The following is a 15,314-nucleotide window of genomic DNA, read 5'->3' on the forward strand; positions in this document are numbered from 1 at the left end:
GGATCTTCTTGTTATGAAATGTCAAAAGTACCTCAGTAGAATGTAGAAAAGCATAAACAGTGCAGTATAACAGCTAATAGCATACTGGCACCATGAAGGTGAAGGAGAACTGAAATATTTCTAAATGTTTTTGTGTTTACTTTTTACCCAATTAGTTGTAATATTGTTAAGTGTGTGGTTACACGTATTCGCACCGAACCATTAGGGTACAGGGTTTTCAGTTCGTACACATGTGTAGTAACGATCTGAGTTCCCTCAGGAATGTATCGTGTTGGACTTCGAGTTTCTTTAGACTCCACCTCACACTTTAAGCGCAGTGTATTATTTTTTTTTTGATTATTAAACTTGAAAATATACACAACAATGCCACGGGTATAAAAAAACCTGTGTGTCTATTTACTCCATAGCAGAAATATGAATTGTTGTGAGTTGTAAAAATTTTGTTTTGCGCGTGTGAAGTCACTGCCACTTCCTGCCATCGCCAAGGTTTTTACAACAACCTATTTATTGTCATTTTTCCATTTATTTCATTTTAATCAATTAATTTTATTGATTAACTCAATTTAATCAATAAAATTTAAATGTCTCCTGCATTCATTTGATTTATACTACTTTATTTTTTATATTTTATATTAGTGTACATTATTAAAAAATATTATTTTATATTATATTTATCCAAGCAGGCATTTTATTTCAAATTGTTTTTAAAATGTAAACTGTTGATCTTAATGTAAAATGCTAATAATAATAAACTGCATTAATAATAAACAGCAATTTTATGTTTTGAATTGTTTCCCCTGAATGCAGCAAAATCGAATGGAACCGTTTTTATTTATATATACAGTATATTCCGTGCCCCGCCCAAACGCATTGTTCAATACACGACACGATGACAGAATTTATAATGTGCTGAGTAAATAAATAAATATATTCATGTGAAATGACATGAAATAAATAATTAGCAATTAATTTCCGGATAAACCAGCTGAGCCTGACTCTGTGTCTCATACGAGTCAGCTGCATTGCGCATTGCAATTAAATCGTCTCGCATATCCGTCTGCTGTCATTGCCTGATTCTGAATAAGTGTCAGTGTCACATTCAGGCCTGAGGAGAAAAAATACTGCTCCTGGGGAATAAAACAAAAAAACCCATAGTGGTACGCCGGGAATCTACCCTGAAAGAGAGAAAGATGGAGAGAGTGAGAGCAAAAGAGAGATGGGAACTTCTGTGTAGAAGGTTCAAATGTTTTATTGCAGCTATTGTAAGCGCAAAGTTCTCACCCCCATCCTATTACAGGATGCCATGTTTTCCAGCTGAAAAACCCATGCACAACAGGAAGTCTTTGTGATGACTTGAACCATCCGGCATGCCGTCCCTTTCTCTTAGCATGAGTTTATTCGCAGAACTCTGAGTTGGGGGTGGACATTAGGTGATGACATCTTGCTTCACTTCGAAGAACAGTTTACACCATTCGGTCGCTCATGTCAGCGTTTTCTGATGGATTCCCTAGGTCATGTGCTGACTCAGCAGCATTTCGGGTTGTTTTCCTCAAACAGCAGATGTTTGTTCGACATTTCATGTAAATACTTTTGAAGGTAACATTTCACTTGTGTGCAAAATGACCCACTGGTATGTCACATGGCACTGCTTGGCATCGATCTGATCCTAGACTTGGACCTGTTTTCGTTTTCCACTGTAAAATCAGAAGAATGAAGCAGAAAAAGAAGAAATGCTCAAAAAAGGTTTATTTCTATTTGTTTTTTATGTGTATGTGTGTGTTACATCAGTCATGGCTGGACAACACATCTGCAAATACAAACGAATTTAAATGAAAAGTTTTTTTGTAGTCGTTTTTTTTTTTTTTGGTTGCACGAAGAACTTCCATTTTGAAAAACTGTATGAACATGAAGGCGTCTAGAAGTAGTGCGTTGTGTTCCATTTAAATAAAAACGACCTGTTCCAGGTTAAACGATATGCCTTTTACATGTAAACACAACAGTACCTCTCGGCAAGTCAGCACATAAATAACACACGGTACCATGGACTTTCGCTTTTCCTTAGACTTCACGGTTAAACTGTAGGTAGCTCACTGTATGGAGGTCTTTTGTTACTTTGATGAAGCTATTTTTGAAAGTCTTTTTTTGAAAGTCACCCGAAACTTGAAAAGAGTTTTGTTTCCAGCTCAAACGTGCCACTGCAGTGCAATATTTTTGTAACTTCTGGTGCTGAAAATATCAGGTACAATTTGTTTGCTAATAATCATGGTTTTAGTGGTTCCACCCGGTTCCTATGCACAGCGTTAGATTTTGTATGGATAGACGTACACTACATGCACAAATGTTGGTGAACAGCTGAAAATAAGATTGCTATGTGCTTTTTAAACATCTCATTCCATATTTACTAAGCTCCACTCTTCTGGGAAGATGTTACGCTTGATATGTGGAGATAAATTTAGCTACAAGGCTGTTAGTAATGCCAGTAGGTACTGATGGAAGTGAGGTGAGGAGGCCTGGAGTGCAATCAGCAATCCAATTCATCCCAAAACAACCTCTATAGCAGGAGATCCTTCACTCCAACCCATCTTCACAGACCTAATCATGATCTTATACAATTGTTTACTTCCAACTTTGTGATAACAGTTTGCTGAAGAACTACAAACAGCTGGTAAAGTCAAGTGTCCCAGTGCTTTTGTCCTTATAGTGTACGTGTGTTTCTTCAGCTACATAGAAAAAAAAAATCTTTCCTACATAATCAAAACATCCAATTATACATCTGAAACATAGAATATTTACACTTAATCTACTAATTGCACTAATCTGAGCCTCCTATACTGGCGAAGTACATCGTAAAAATTTTTCAATGCGATGAGCCTTCACCGATTCGTTAGATTTTTCCTCCAGAAACCAAACAAAAAAAATTACAGTAGTGACTGCCATCCTCAGAGAGCATTGTTGTGAATTGTAAAGACATCTCCAGTGTAATTGCTTAGCAACAGATTTTTTGTGGTTTATTGGTACCAATCCCTCTTATTGATTTATTAACTTCAAGAGAGAAAAAAAAACTGCTGTTTAGAGCTGCTATAAAAATTGCTAAAACTTTAGGATATTGTGTTATAGACAAAAATCATTTAGTGATTTGGATTTGAAGGGTATATTAATTTTTCTTTATTTTTTGGATGAGAGTGAAAGTTCTGTCTTTGAAACAATAGTAATAAAACCTAAAAGCATAATTTTCTGTCTTTTAAAAAATAATAAATCTAGACAAAGTTTTGGGTGACTTTAAATGATTACACTAAAAGGCCTCTAAAATAGATTTACAGAGTGCACGAGTCTGGTTATACGCCAATTGATGGCAGTGTCTGGAGTAAAGCAGTCGTTTTACTTTACAGGGACAAATAAGAAACATATACACCTTCAGTGTTCAAAGTCAAATGTTTTAAAATACCCCTGGGAAAGAAATGTCTGTCCTTGTCTTAGACAAAAAAGTAAACAAAAACATTTCTGTGATCTTGAATAGTTTTTGTCAAGTTGCCCATTTTGTGTCTGAGCAACATCTTGACTTAGATATCTGTCTCCTTCAAGCCGTAACATTCAGTCAGATCGTATATCTGATAGCCACTTGGCTCACTGCAATCGCTGTAGATCCCCATGGCCACCGTATCGATCTCGGTCCTGTCCAGCGAGGGCATTGAGCTCTTCCCCGCACCACTCTTGATCTTGTTCGACAAATTGTTCATCTTCTCCTTCAGTCGGAAGGAGGACTTCTGCAAGGGAGGGAACAGATTCCAGCTTTTCAGGTTAAGGGAACGGCTTTTGCTCCGACAGGAGAAAATGGAGCTGCTGCAGGACTCGTGGAGGGAGAAACCGGGTTGATAGTCACCCCGCGAGTCTGTAGCCGGGCCCCTAAGGGCCGTACGCCAGCGCTGGTCATAGAAGCGGCGTAAGCGGCGGCGGCGCCGACGGCACTGGCAGCGAAGTAGGCGGGTAAAGGCTCGTTGAAATTCTTTACTAGAGCAGGGGTAGATGACCGGGTTGATGCAGCTGTTGAAGTAACCCAACCAGAAGATGATCTTAAACACCATGTCTGAAGGTTTCAGAGCAGGGAAGAAAGATCCTAGGCAGAGAAGAGAGAAAGAGACATTTATTCCTTTAAATTAAATTACTGCCATTTTTGATGATTTGGCAACCCATGGCAGAGAAAAACCAAAAGTAGACTTGGGAAGTGCTAGCTCATTGGGTAAGATGTTAGTCTTGTAATCAAGAGGTCATGAGTTTAAATCCCAGCAGCACCAAATTTCCACAGATGGGCCCTTGAACAAGGACCTTAACTTTCAACTACTCAGTGAATAAATGGCATAAACGTAAGTTGCTCTGGATAAGGGCATCTACCAAAAAGTGTAAGTACAATGATCAGGAATAATATTATGCTAAATATTGTGTTGGTCCCCTTTTTGGTGCTGAGTTACAGGAGATGTTGGTTCTGTTCGATCGAACCACACGTCCAGCCTTCACTCCCCACGTGCATCACTGAGCCTCAGGCTAAGTCTACATGAATCCGGATCAATTTGAAAACAGCCTTTTGGTCTTAAAATTCTCCACGTTCACACTTTCATATTTAGCAGTTTCCCCAAAAGTACAAGGACGTAAGCATGTTCAGACATTTTAGTGCACTTTTGGGTAACGATTGGAAACGAAATTGTGGCTGTATTTTTTTTTTTTGATGAAACCGCCATTGTGTACACAAAGCATTTCTTTTATATATATATATATATATATATATATATATATATATATATATATATATATATATATATATATATATATATAAAAAGATTTTCAGAAATTCTTAAATTTTATCTTTTAGAAAACCAATACAAATATTTTTCAATACTTTTTTTCTCCACACTAATCCTGAAAATAACTCAAATTAAATTTCATTCTTTTCCATACTTCTCCAAAATGTGTAGGAAACCTGCACATAGAGATGATGAAAAGATGCTCATTAGAGATTATCTCCAAATTATTGAATGCATCAAGTTTATTGATCCACCACACTGTTCATACTTCAGCTCCATTCATCTTCTATGCATTTCAGTACGTATTTTGTGCACTTTGGCTAGCTGCCGTATCACCACCTGGCCTTGTGGACCCGGGTTGGGGAGTAAAGGAGCTGCCGTATCACCACCTGGCCTTGTGGACCCGGGTTGGGGAGTAAAGGAGCTGCCGTATCACCACCTGGCCTTGTGGACCCGGGTTGGGGAGTGAAGGAGCTGCCGTATCACCACCTGGCCTTGTGGACCCGGGTTGGGGAGTAAAGGAGCTGCCGTATCACCACCTGGCCTTGTGGACCAGGGTTGGGGAGTAAAGGAGCTGCCGTATCACCACCTGGCCTTGTGGACCCGGGTTGGGGAGTAAAGGAGCTGCCGTATCACCACCTGGCCTTGTGGACCCGGGTTGGGGAGTAAAGGTGCTGCCGTATCACCACCTGGCCTTGTGGACCCGGGTTGGGGAGTAAAGGTGCTGCCGTATCACCACCTGGCCTTGTGGACCCGGGTTGGGGAGTAAAGGAGCTGCCGTATCACCACCTGGCCTTGTGGACCCGGGTTGGGGAGTAAAGGTGCTGCCGTATCACCACCTGGCCTTGTGGACCCGGGTTGGGGAGTAAAGGAGCTGCCGTATCACCACCTGGCCTTGTGGACCCGGGTTGGGGAGTAAAGGTGCTGCCGTATCACCACCTGGCCTTGTGGACCCGGGTTGGGGAGTAAAGGTGCTGCCGTATCACCACCTGGCCTTGTGGACTCGGGTGAGGGAGTAAAGGAGCTGCAGTCAGACTCAGTGACCAGAAGGATTTGGATAAAAAGATGTGGAGATTTTACAAGGTAAGATTTTTTTATATATTTATAAATTATTTACACTTAAACATATCGACTGACTACGTGCATCATGTTTTGTAGATTACATGTTTTTTTTTTTAAACAGCTTTCTCATCTTGATGTACATCTTCCTTTGCTAATATGCAAAATTTCAAACAAACAGGAATGTTCTTTGAATGTAAACGTTTATAGGATTTCTCATTAAAACAAATCTGTTAGCAAATGTTTGTTACTTGAGCCACTGAAAGATATACGGCCGTCTTTATGCATCATTTTTAAGCAAATGACGTGTGTATGGTTTGTCAGCTCGATGTTCATGATACTTTGCTAGAAATATCCTGTGCGAATATGCTAAAGCGCTGCACAAACACACAGTCAACAGCACATGAAAGTCTTCTACTTTTAAAGCTTTGATTTCATGTTAAAACAAATTGTGTACATGAAGTGAAACATGCTTTTTTCATGCTGAGTTATAACTTAATTACAAAAAAATCGAACTAATATCTTTTTTGACTGTTTCAGAGACGTCATCAGTGTTACATCATTCCACATTTTTGCATTTTTGACTCCAGTTTGAGACGATCACAAAAGTATGTTTTTTAATGTTTGTTTTATTATTAAACTTAGCTTTACTTGTAATTTCTTTGTAAAAGTATTGATGTCCCTTGTTTTCTCTCTTTTTTGACTTTTAGATATGCGAGTTTTGGGATTGACATTATTCCAAATCCCCCCCACACACACACACACACACACACACACACACACACACCCACCCACCGACCCCCCCCACCGACCCACCCATCACCTTCCTTTTGTTTTACAAAGATTATGACCTCTTGTTTCAGATAAATCAACATCCGTCACTTCACCAGACATGAACAATCAGCTGTGTTTTCTCACGTTTTTCAGCACATCTTATTTTTAGCATTTTTATGATTCTTCATGCAAAGGAAGACGTTTTCAAATTAAATAAAGTTTCTGGACATTTGTGGATTTGTTTGGTCAATCTTTATATCTTTACATGACTGAGTTTCTTGCCCAAGAATCAAAGGAACATGCACGTGTCTCCCAAAAACCATAAAAACAACAGCAATATTGCAAATAATGTTTAATGGCTCCCTGATACTTACAGTATGTAAAAACCTTCTGAAAATGACAGCAATGTGAACAAGAACCGTATTAATGATACACTTTATTGCCAAAAGTATTTGGACAAAATCTTGTGAAACATCTACCCAGAAAAATGGAGCTGATTATAAGAGAAAATGGAGACTAAATGTGGATACACTTGTGTACATTTAATGTCTAATTTCCTTTGTGTGCTGCTAACACAATCAGGAAGTCATAAGTATCTGGAACATAGATACATTTGCTTTGTAATTGTATCTTATACTAAATCTTTGTGAATAATAATATATTTTACAAATTTCAAGCAGAGTTAATTTTTTTTTGTAATTATAGACTGAATTAAGAAATATATTTAGAAATATGCTTTATTACCTGGTTTATATGTAATCATTATAAAAATAAAAATAAATTATATATATATATATTTGCCGACTACATATATTTCCTGCTTTAAAGTACATATACACCTTTGTGTATAGATATAAGATGATGTACATCTTACTGTTAAACCCATCGTGGTTTTTTTCTATTTGTTCCTCTACAGAAATAAAACTACGCTATATTTCGCATGTATTTTTAGAATCTTTGCAAAATGTGGACAAATGGCCTCATGTTACATTTGGCTTTGGCATGATTCAATTATTTCCTTTGGCATGATATTATTATAAATTCTCCCTCACAGCAGACTGTTCTCAGTGGTATGGGAAAATAAAAACACATTACTCACAAAATACAGTTATGAGCCCATAATAAAATATCAGCATGGCATCCCGGCCCTGGTTCACTGGACACATTGTGCACTTTGTTTTGGCCTGTAGCAGCTCTTCTCTCCAATGTTCTGAGATAAAGAACTGAATATTAAGCTGTTCGTTCAGGACAATCACAGTCACATACAGTGGTGTGAACCCTCCAATGTGGCTGAATTACAACAATTCTGCAGAAATGAGTGACAAAATTCCTCCACAGCGCAGAAACAGACTCAGTGTAAGTTATCACACACGCTTTATTGCAGTTGTTGCTGCTGAGGGCGGCCCAACCAGTTATTACGTTTAGGGGGCAAACACTTTTTCACACAGGGCCATGCAGTTTGGGATTTTGTTTTTCAAAAACCTTCATTTGAAAAACTGCATGTTGTGTTCACTTGTGTTCTCTTTTACTAATATTAAAATTAGTTTGATGATCTGAAACAATAAAGTGTGAAAACATGCAAAAAAAGAAATCAGGAAGCAAACACTTTTTCACACACACCACTGTATATACATATTTGTTTTAGTCTCTAAATATGGGACCTGCTTTCTAATCTTCTCAACTGGACACACAAATTGGTCACTTTGGTGAAGCTATACTAAACTTGCACAAGATTTACCAATTCTGCTGCTGTGAATCAGTCACCATACGAGCTTTCAAACTAAAGTGAGTGACTGAAAAAACAAAAAGATCAAGTGACTGGAACTAAAAGTGACCATAAGTTGACTTAGTGAGAAAATACTAACCTAAAAAATCTAAGCTGACCAAAAAGGCTAACCTGCGGAGTTAAATATAACCTGAGACAATTTAAGTGTTAAAGACTTTTTACGTGTATTATGGCCCTGGACTAAGACTCCCATCAGTCACTACACCCGCAGTCACACAGCCGTGGGTCACTAATCACTTACACCTGTTTCTTCTCACCTTGATTAGCACTTGCATATATAGTTTTATCCCTCAGAGCACTACTTGTCATGTTTGAGCTTCCCAGCTTGAGTCTCATCTCAGGCTGTAGCTACCAAGAAACAAGAACAATCCCTGGTTTATTTATGCTAATATAATAACCATTAATTTTTTTCCCCAATTCTATTAAATAATTATTAATGTAATATCAGTTTTTTCTTCAGCCCAAAAAGCTACACTACACTTAATTATGATTCCTTGGGGGTTCTTCACTGCCTGTAAGAGGCTATAAATGAAAACACTCCTGCAGCTGAAGCACCCTTGAGGATTTTGGATTTAGTTTTATTTTCTAAAAGTAAATCAGCTTTGAGTTGTACTCAAAGATCTGTGAAAGGTCTTGCTAATCTTCATGGCTACTTTGCAGCATCCTTTGCTAACTATTGGGGAAAATAAATACTTAATCTCACTGATCTTGTGGGTTTTGAGAAGTTTTCAGGAATTGCAGGATTTTAGTTTTCAAACCAGTGCTGGTGTGGTAACTTTCAGAAGCTCTGAAAACTAAAAAATGTTTAGAAAGCTTTCTATTTAACATCCTGAATCTGAAAAGTCTCTTCTTTGTGTTTCTATGAAACAATGCTTAAAGGTTTTATCTAGAATCCCACCACAATGCCAGACAACTGCTTAGCTTGGCTAATAATCTGAAACTCTTTACAAGATATGTGATAATATTTTTACTTCTACAGTTTCTATTTAAACAGCCATTAAGTGTTTTCTATAACAGGAGCACCATTTTTGCAAGACCCCAAAAACGTACACAGTTTTTCATTGGTATAAAAAAGCAAACAACATATGAACCATTTAAAAAACATTCTAACCAAAACCAGGAATATACTTCCAGTTCCACCTGCTCTTGTAGACAATGTTCTCCAAACCTGCTCCTAAAAACATTTTTGACTTGTCCTGGTCAAATTTGCAGTGTTCTCCAATCTCTTTGCTCCCAAAGACACTCCGGTCTAATCTAACAAATTCCTGCAGACACTTTTGACTGATCCTTTTCACACTTTCAGACATTTATCAAATCCTGCTCACTCTTGCAAGAAATGCTTGACCACTCTTAAAGACATTCTTGACCAATCACACATATTCCTACAGACAATAGGTACGTTTACATGGAGCATGTAGTCAGGTTTAAAAGTCCAATCCGAATAAAAATGCTTCATATAAACACCTCAATCGGAATAAAAAAGTCCAAACCGAATGAAAATGTAATGTGTTTGAGAGTGGTGAGAGAAACCTTTCTATAAACTGAACTAAATAAAAATTAAACTGATTACTGGCATCGATAAGACCCATTACTTCAGGGACAACCTGGCATCCTTATCAGATCTCGTATCGGCCCATTCATCGGCGCCTTGCAGAAGCTATACTCAGACTTTTTACTGTGCGCTTGTGAACACCGAGTTGATTTGCTTTAACACAGTTTTCCGCACGGTTTGTATAAAATAGAAAGACTTTTCCTTGAACTGGATTTCTGATAGTTTCTATACTGGGGGCATAAATCCCTCTACAAATCCACACAAATGTGTAAATATCCAGCGATTAATGCAAAAGTTTAGTTTCCTTTCCACTTCTGCTTTTTAGAGGAGATTTCCTTAGAGATGCACAGCCACCACAGTCCACAGTTAAAGTGACAGTCTAGAGATTAAAGTGTTGTAGAAAAGTGTGATGATGGAGAGAGTGGGCCAGTTTTTAGATCCTGGGTGTTTCCTGGTTTAAACTCTGAATGGCCTGTGGGAAGAAGCTGCTCCTCATTCTCTTTGTGTTTGAGAGAGACGGCAGCCGAGACAGCAGCCGACCTCACCGGCGCCATCTTGGTGACCCTTTATACATTTATACCACACCACACCGCACACGGTCACTTTAAGGACAATCACATCAACCCTTATGTGATTACTGTTTACTGTCATAAGCGTACCTTGTATATACACTTTGTCATATACTGTATATCTTTATATATTTTATATTTAATATAGTTTATACTCTTTATTTATCTGCCTTCTTTTTCTTGGTTTATTTTTCTCCCCATTCTATTCCCTCATGCCGGACAGTCGTATAAAGCATTTCACTGCATGTCGTACTCTGTATGTATGTGTATGTGACAAATTTTATTTGATTTGATTTGAACAAAAAGCTCAGCTTCATGCACATGACTTTTCCTCAGACCTTCCAGCAGTAGTAAAATATAAATTTACCCTGTTGCTTAAGAACAACAGTCCTACTAATTCTTGCAGACCCTCTCACTCCTTCCTTAGGTACTCTAAATCAATCCTACTCATCATTGTAGACACTCTGGACCACTCCCACTCATTCCTGTAGACCCTTTTGACCACTCCTGCCTACTCCTGCAGGATTTCCTGTGACATCCTAATCCCTAATGCAAACCTCTAACTCAAAGGAATTACTGTGGGATCCAGTTATGAAGCCTAACCGGTGCTCAGCTTTTTACTGAATGATTCATTAAAAATTCTCAGACAAAACAAGTTCCCTTATTTTGGCCTCAACACTTTTTTCTTAGCCTGAAGCTCTTCACATGTTTGCATATGTGGTTTTGTTTTCCTGACTGCCCTTTTCAATTAAATGTGATTATGGCAAAATACAAAGCAGGTCAAAGGGGAATAGTTGGCATAGTTGTCGTCAAATCGCAGACTAATATCCAGCAGAAACATGCTAATCTCATGGTCTCCATTCTGCATTAATGTGGAATTTCTACCACTCTGTTTGTTCAGACCTCAACCTGATTTGCTATCACATGGGGCCTGTAAGGAATGAGACTAAAGTATTTGGAGGCATGACCATAATTCTGGTTCATGCATGTGTGCACATGTGTAAAAAAAAAAAGCATCGTGGAAAGCTTTGCTGCATTAAAAACAAATGAGCAATATTTTCGTTACACCTTTTTGATTTATTAAAAAAAGCTTTTCTTTTTTGCTGTAATATCCAGTTTAATTATAGAACCCGCAGCTGATTGGATGCTTTGTGTGAACGGCAGCTTGGCTTTTACCTTTTCCATTATTTCCACTTCGGATGCATTAAATTCTTTAACCCTGATTAATTAATGGTGCCTTCATATAGAAATCACTCAGGGCTAAGCTGTAACGAAGGGCTAAATCATGGGCGGGAAAACCTCGCTGTAATTAGTGCAGGTCGCCATGGTGGTCGTTATGCAGAAGAAAGCTTCTTGGCTTCACCTTATCCTTTATTAATCAGAGAATTCATGGATCGATTATCCAGGTTAGTGTCAAATCAGTCGAATTGAATACCATGTATTTATTTTGGTCTGCACGATGAAGCCGTCAATCGTGTCCCCGTGCAAACTAAAAGGCTGTAGCGAATTAATCATACAGAAAATATGGTGAAAAACAGGTTCTCGTTAGAAGCATAGAACTCTGTTCAAAAATCCCGTTAAGAACATAAAGCTGTGGAAGTCTGGTTGCAGGTGCCACAACTGACAACAAGGGACACACCTGATCAAATCGAAATGCTTCCTCGAAATGCTGATCACATCCCAGGCCTCCTCACTTCACCTACATCAGCACATGACTTTACTAACACCCTTGTAGTGGACTGCTCAGAAATCTCCAAAATCTAGTGAAACTTTTTCCCAGAAGACTGGAAGAGAAAAAGTCTGTCATAAAAATGGATTTAAATGGTCAGGAACACTTCAAATGATTTGTTTAAGTTCTAAAGTTCCAACATGGTATTTGTTACCATGCACTTAGAAGACTTAAAGGCTCTAAATTGTATCATCAAAGATACAAACCAAAAATCTTCCCCAAATTCCCCTTGGGGATGAGAAACAAACTCTTCACACGACTTATTTAGACTTGTCAGGAAAACGGAACATTGTGTTCCATTGTGCAAACTCACTTCTACATCAGCATGCAGGTCCCATTATGCCATGTCCACAAACATCTCACAAAGTGGTATGAAAAAACACATTGCCTCAAATTTTTTTTTTTTTGCACTCCCACGTGCAGTATTTATTTCGGCGTGCACGTGTGCAGTAGGCGTCTGTTTGGTATGCGCGTGCTTGGGGTATTTATAGGTATTTAACGCGCGCGAGTAAAGCCTCAACAAATGCGCTTCTACCCCCGAAAACCCAGGAGCATTACGTCCAGTGTGATGCTCACAACTAATCCCCGTTGTTTAATTACCGCGACTCACTTATGAGACTCAAATAAAGCGTAACGAGCGGATTAGACTCTTTAACTGTTCATTTGATTTAGTCGGTCAGATTGCGCGCGCAACTAAAGTATAACGAAAAAAATACAATTAAAATAAATTAAAGTGTAGAATTTTACCAAAACAGTTTTTTTTCTTTTACATCATAGACTGTGCACGTTTAAATGTCGAAAAATAATAAACATATAAAACACTATTAAATAAATAAACAGGAAAGAAAAATAACATATGCTTCATTCTCTGTCTTTAAACAAGAAAAAAACATAAAATTAAAACCAGTGCAAATAAAATTTCATTAAATCGAGTAAGGAATTAAAAACAAGCAGAAATAAATACCCCCACCAGCGTTAAACTGAAGAACTGTTTTGGAGACCTCATTCAGAACGTGGATTCGTTTGAAATTGCTATTGCTAAAAAAATTTTAAAAGCGCTCGTGCACAAACACACACACACACACACACACACACACACACACACACACACACACACACACACACACACACACACACACACACACACACACACAATGGACCGCCACAGAAACATCTCATACCTAGAGGCAAGACGAAGAAAAACGGCAGCCAACACACAATGAACATCCCGACCACGATAGCCAGAGTTTTCGCCGCTTTCTTCTCCCTGGAGAACTTCATGAGGCGCACCGAGAGCGAGCTGCGCAGCGGATTGTTCTTGCTCTTGGAACCCGCGCCGGCGTCTTCCGGTGAGCTCCGGCAGTGGATCCGCAGCACCACCTCCATGGACTTGTTCCTTTCTCGCTTCACTCCTGCTTCCAGGCTCTTAGTCGTCCTCCGAGCCACTACGTAGACCCGAAAGTACATGACGAGGATGACCATGAGCGGGAGGTAGAAGGAGAACAGCGAGGAGAACAACGCGTAGCCGGGTTCCTCTGTGATGCTGCAGATGCTCTCGTCAGACGGCGGAGGTTCCTTCCAGCCTAAAAGCGGTCCCACTGAGATGACCACCGAGGAGACCCAGAGCAGGACCAGGATGACCCCGGCTTTGCGCTCGGTCATTATCGTGGGGTATTTGAGGCAGTATTTGACGCCGATGTACCGGTCTATGGAGATGATGCACAAGCTCAGGATGGACGCGGTGCAGCACAAGACGTCCACGGCAGCCCAGATGTTGCAGAAGACGCGTCCAAACATCCAACATCCAAACACCTCCAGCGACGCGGAGAAGGGCAGCACCACGACGCTCAGGAGTAAATCCGCGATGGCTAAATTCACTATGAAGAAGTTGGTGACTGTCTGCAGATGCTTGTTGCACAAAACCGAAAGAATGACCAAAATGTTCCCGACGATCGCGGCCAGGATGAAGACGGCCAGGAAGATTCCCACCGCCACGACCTGCGCGTCCAGCGTCGCGTTCGCGCTGTTGTTGGAGATCTCGGAGAGCGACACGTTGAGCGCGTCATGACTCTGGTTCCGATTAGACAATGGCATGGTGAAACTCCATAAAGAAAAGTTTTACACGAGTCTCATTTTAAAGCGCAGCACACTTTCATTTTCCATAGCTGACAGAGAGACGCGCATCCATCCATCCACCCTTCCGTCCATGTTTTTCTCTTTCACACACCCGCGCGTTCACTCGGGTCTCACTTTCAGCTTTCGGGAATCCATTCCGGAGTCTTCTTTCAGGTACAGGATTCGCAAGACTTCACTCATCCACCTGCTGAGTCATGTGAGGTAGAGTTCCGCAGTTCTTCTCCAGACGCACGCTCCGGGTTTGTCGCTGGTTTCGGTGGCTCGAGTGCTGCGCGCTTCTCCACTCTGGGGCTGCGCGTAAACCCGTGTTCAGGTTCTCCTCCCAACTGAGTGACGCTTCATAACCACGCAACCGTGCGCTTTAGAACCACACCAGCAGAGGGACTGCAGCGCGGCTCTCCTGGGACAAGGGTTAGGTGCAAACTGGTTTCAGGGGAAAGTAACGAACGCATGCTGAAAAGGGATAGGGAAAAAGTTTTTCATATTTATAAACTTCAAGAAGGAAAAATAAGGTTTTTCTAAAGACACTTATGATAACTTACATGCATTTTCTTTTATATACTAAGAGAATTCTATCAGTTCTATGAGTGATTGGTTGTACAGAAAGGTGGTGGTGAGTGATTGGTTGTACAGAAAGGTGGTGGTCACTGATTGGTTGTACAGAAAGGTAGTGGTCACTGATTGGTTGTACAGAAAGGTGGTGGTGAGTGATTGGTTGTACAGAAAGGTGGTGGTGAGTGATTGGTTGTACAGAAAGGTGGTGGTCACTGATTGGTTGTACAGAAAGGTAGTGGTCACTGATTGGTTGTACAGAAAGGTGGTGGCCAGTGATTGGTTGTACAGAAAGGTGGTGGCCAGTGATTGGTTGTACAGAAAGGTGGTGGCCAGTGATTGGTTGTACAGAAAGGTGGTG

The 15,314-nt window shown here is 39.9% G+C and overlaps 1 protein-coding gene across 2 annotated transcripts; it reads right to left on the reverse strand.

Annotated features, from left to right (window-relative positions):
* Window positions 1-1,731: 1,731 nt before the first annotated feature.
* adra1d (adrenoceptor alpha 1D) lies at window positions 1,732-14,981 on the reverse strand. 2 transcript variants are annotated; one of them, XR_014531916.1, is made up of 3 exons: window positions 13,447-14,981; window positions 2,707-4,114; window positions 1,732-2,626 (listed from the first exon to the last, which is right to left on the reverse strand). XR_014531916.1 is itself a non-coding variant. In XM_083532261.1 (2 exons), exons 1-2 carry the CDS (start codon window positions 14,357-14,359, stop codon window positions 3,561-3,563), a joined length of 1,467 nt encoding a protein of 488 aa, XP_083388387.1. In that variant the 5' UTR covers window positions 14,360-14,981; the 3' UTR covers window positions 1,732-3,560. The 2 variants fall into 2 exon arrangements, 1 of the variants encoding a protein (XP_083388387.1); XM_083532261.1 differs by having other exon boundaries at window positions 1,732-4,114.
* Between the last annotated feature and the right edge of the window lie 333 nt (window positions 14,982-15,314).

The sequence above is a fragment of the Silurus aristotelis genome, assembly GCF_946808225.1.
Source record: "Silurus aristotelis genome assembly, chromosome: 27".
Lineage (NCBI taxonomy): Eukaryota > Metazoa > Chordata > Actinopteri > Siluriformes > Siluridae > Silurus > Silurus aristotelis.

Bases quoted from the DNA above. Each gene is read 5' to 3' on its own strand.
- adra1d (XM_083532261.1), bottom strand. From the start codon at position 14,359: ATGCCATTGTCTAATCGGAACCAGAGTCATGACGCGCTCAACGTGTCG. The intron at 4,115-13,446 runs GTATGAGATGTT...TTCTCTGCCTAG, and splicing joins TTTCTTCGTCTTGCCTCTAG to GATCTTTCTTCCCTGCTCTG.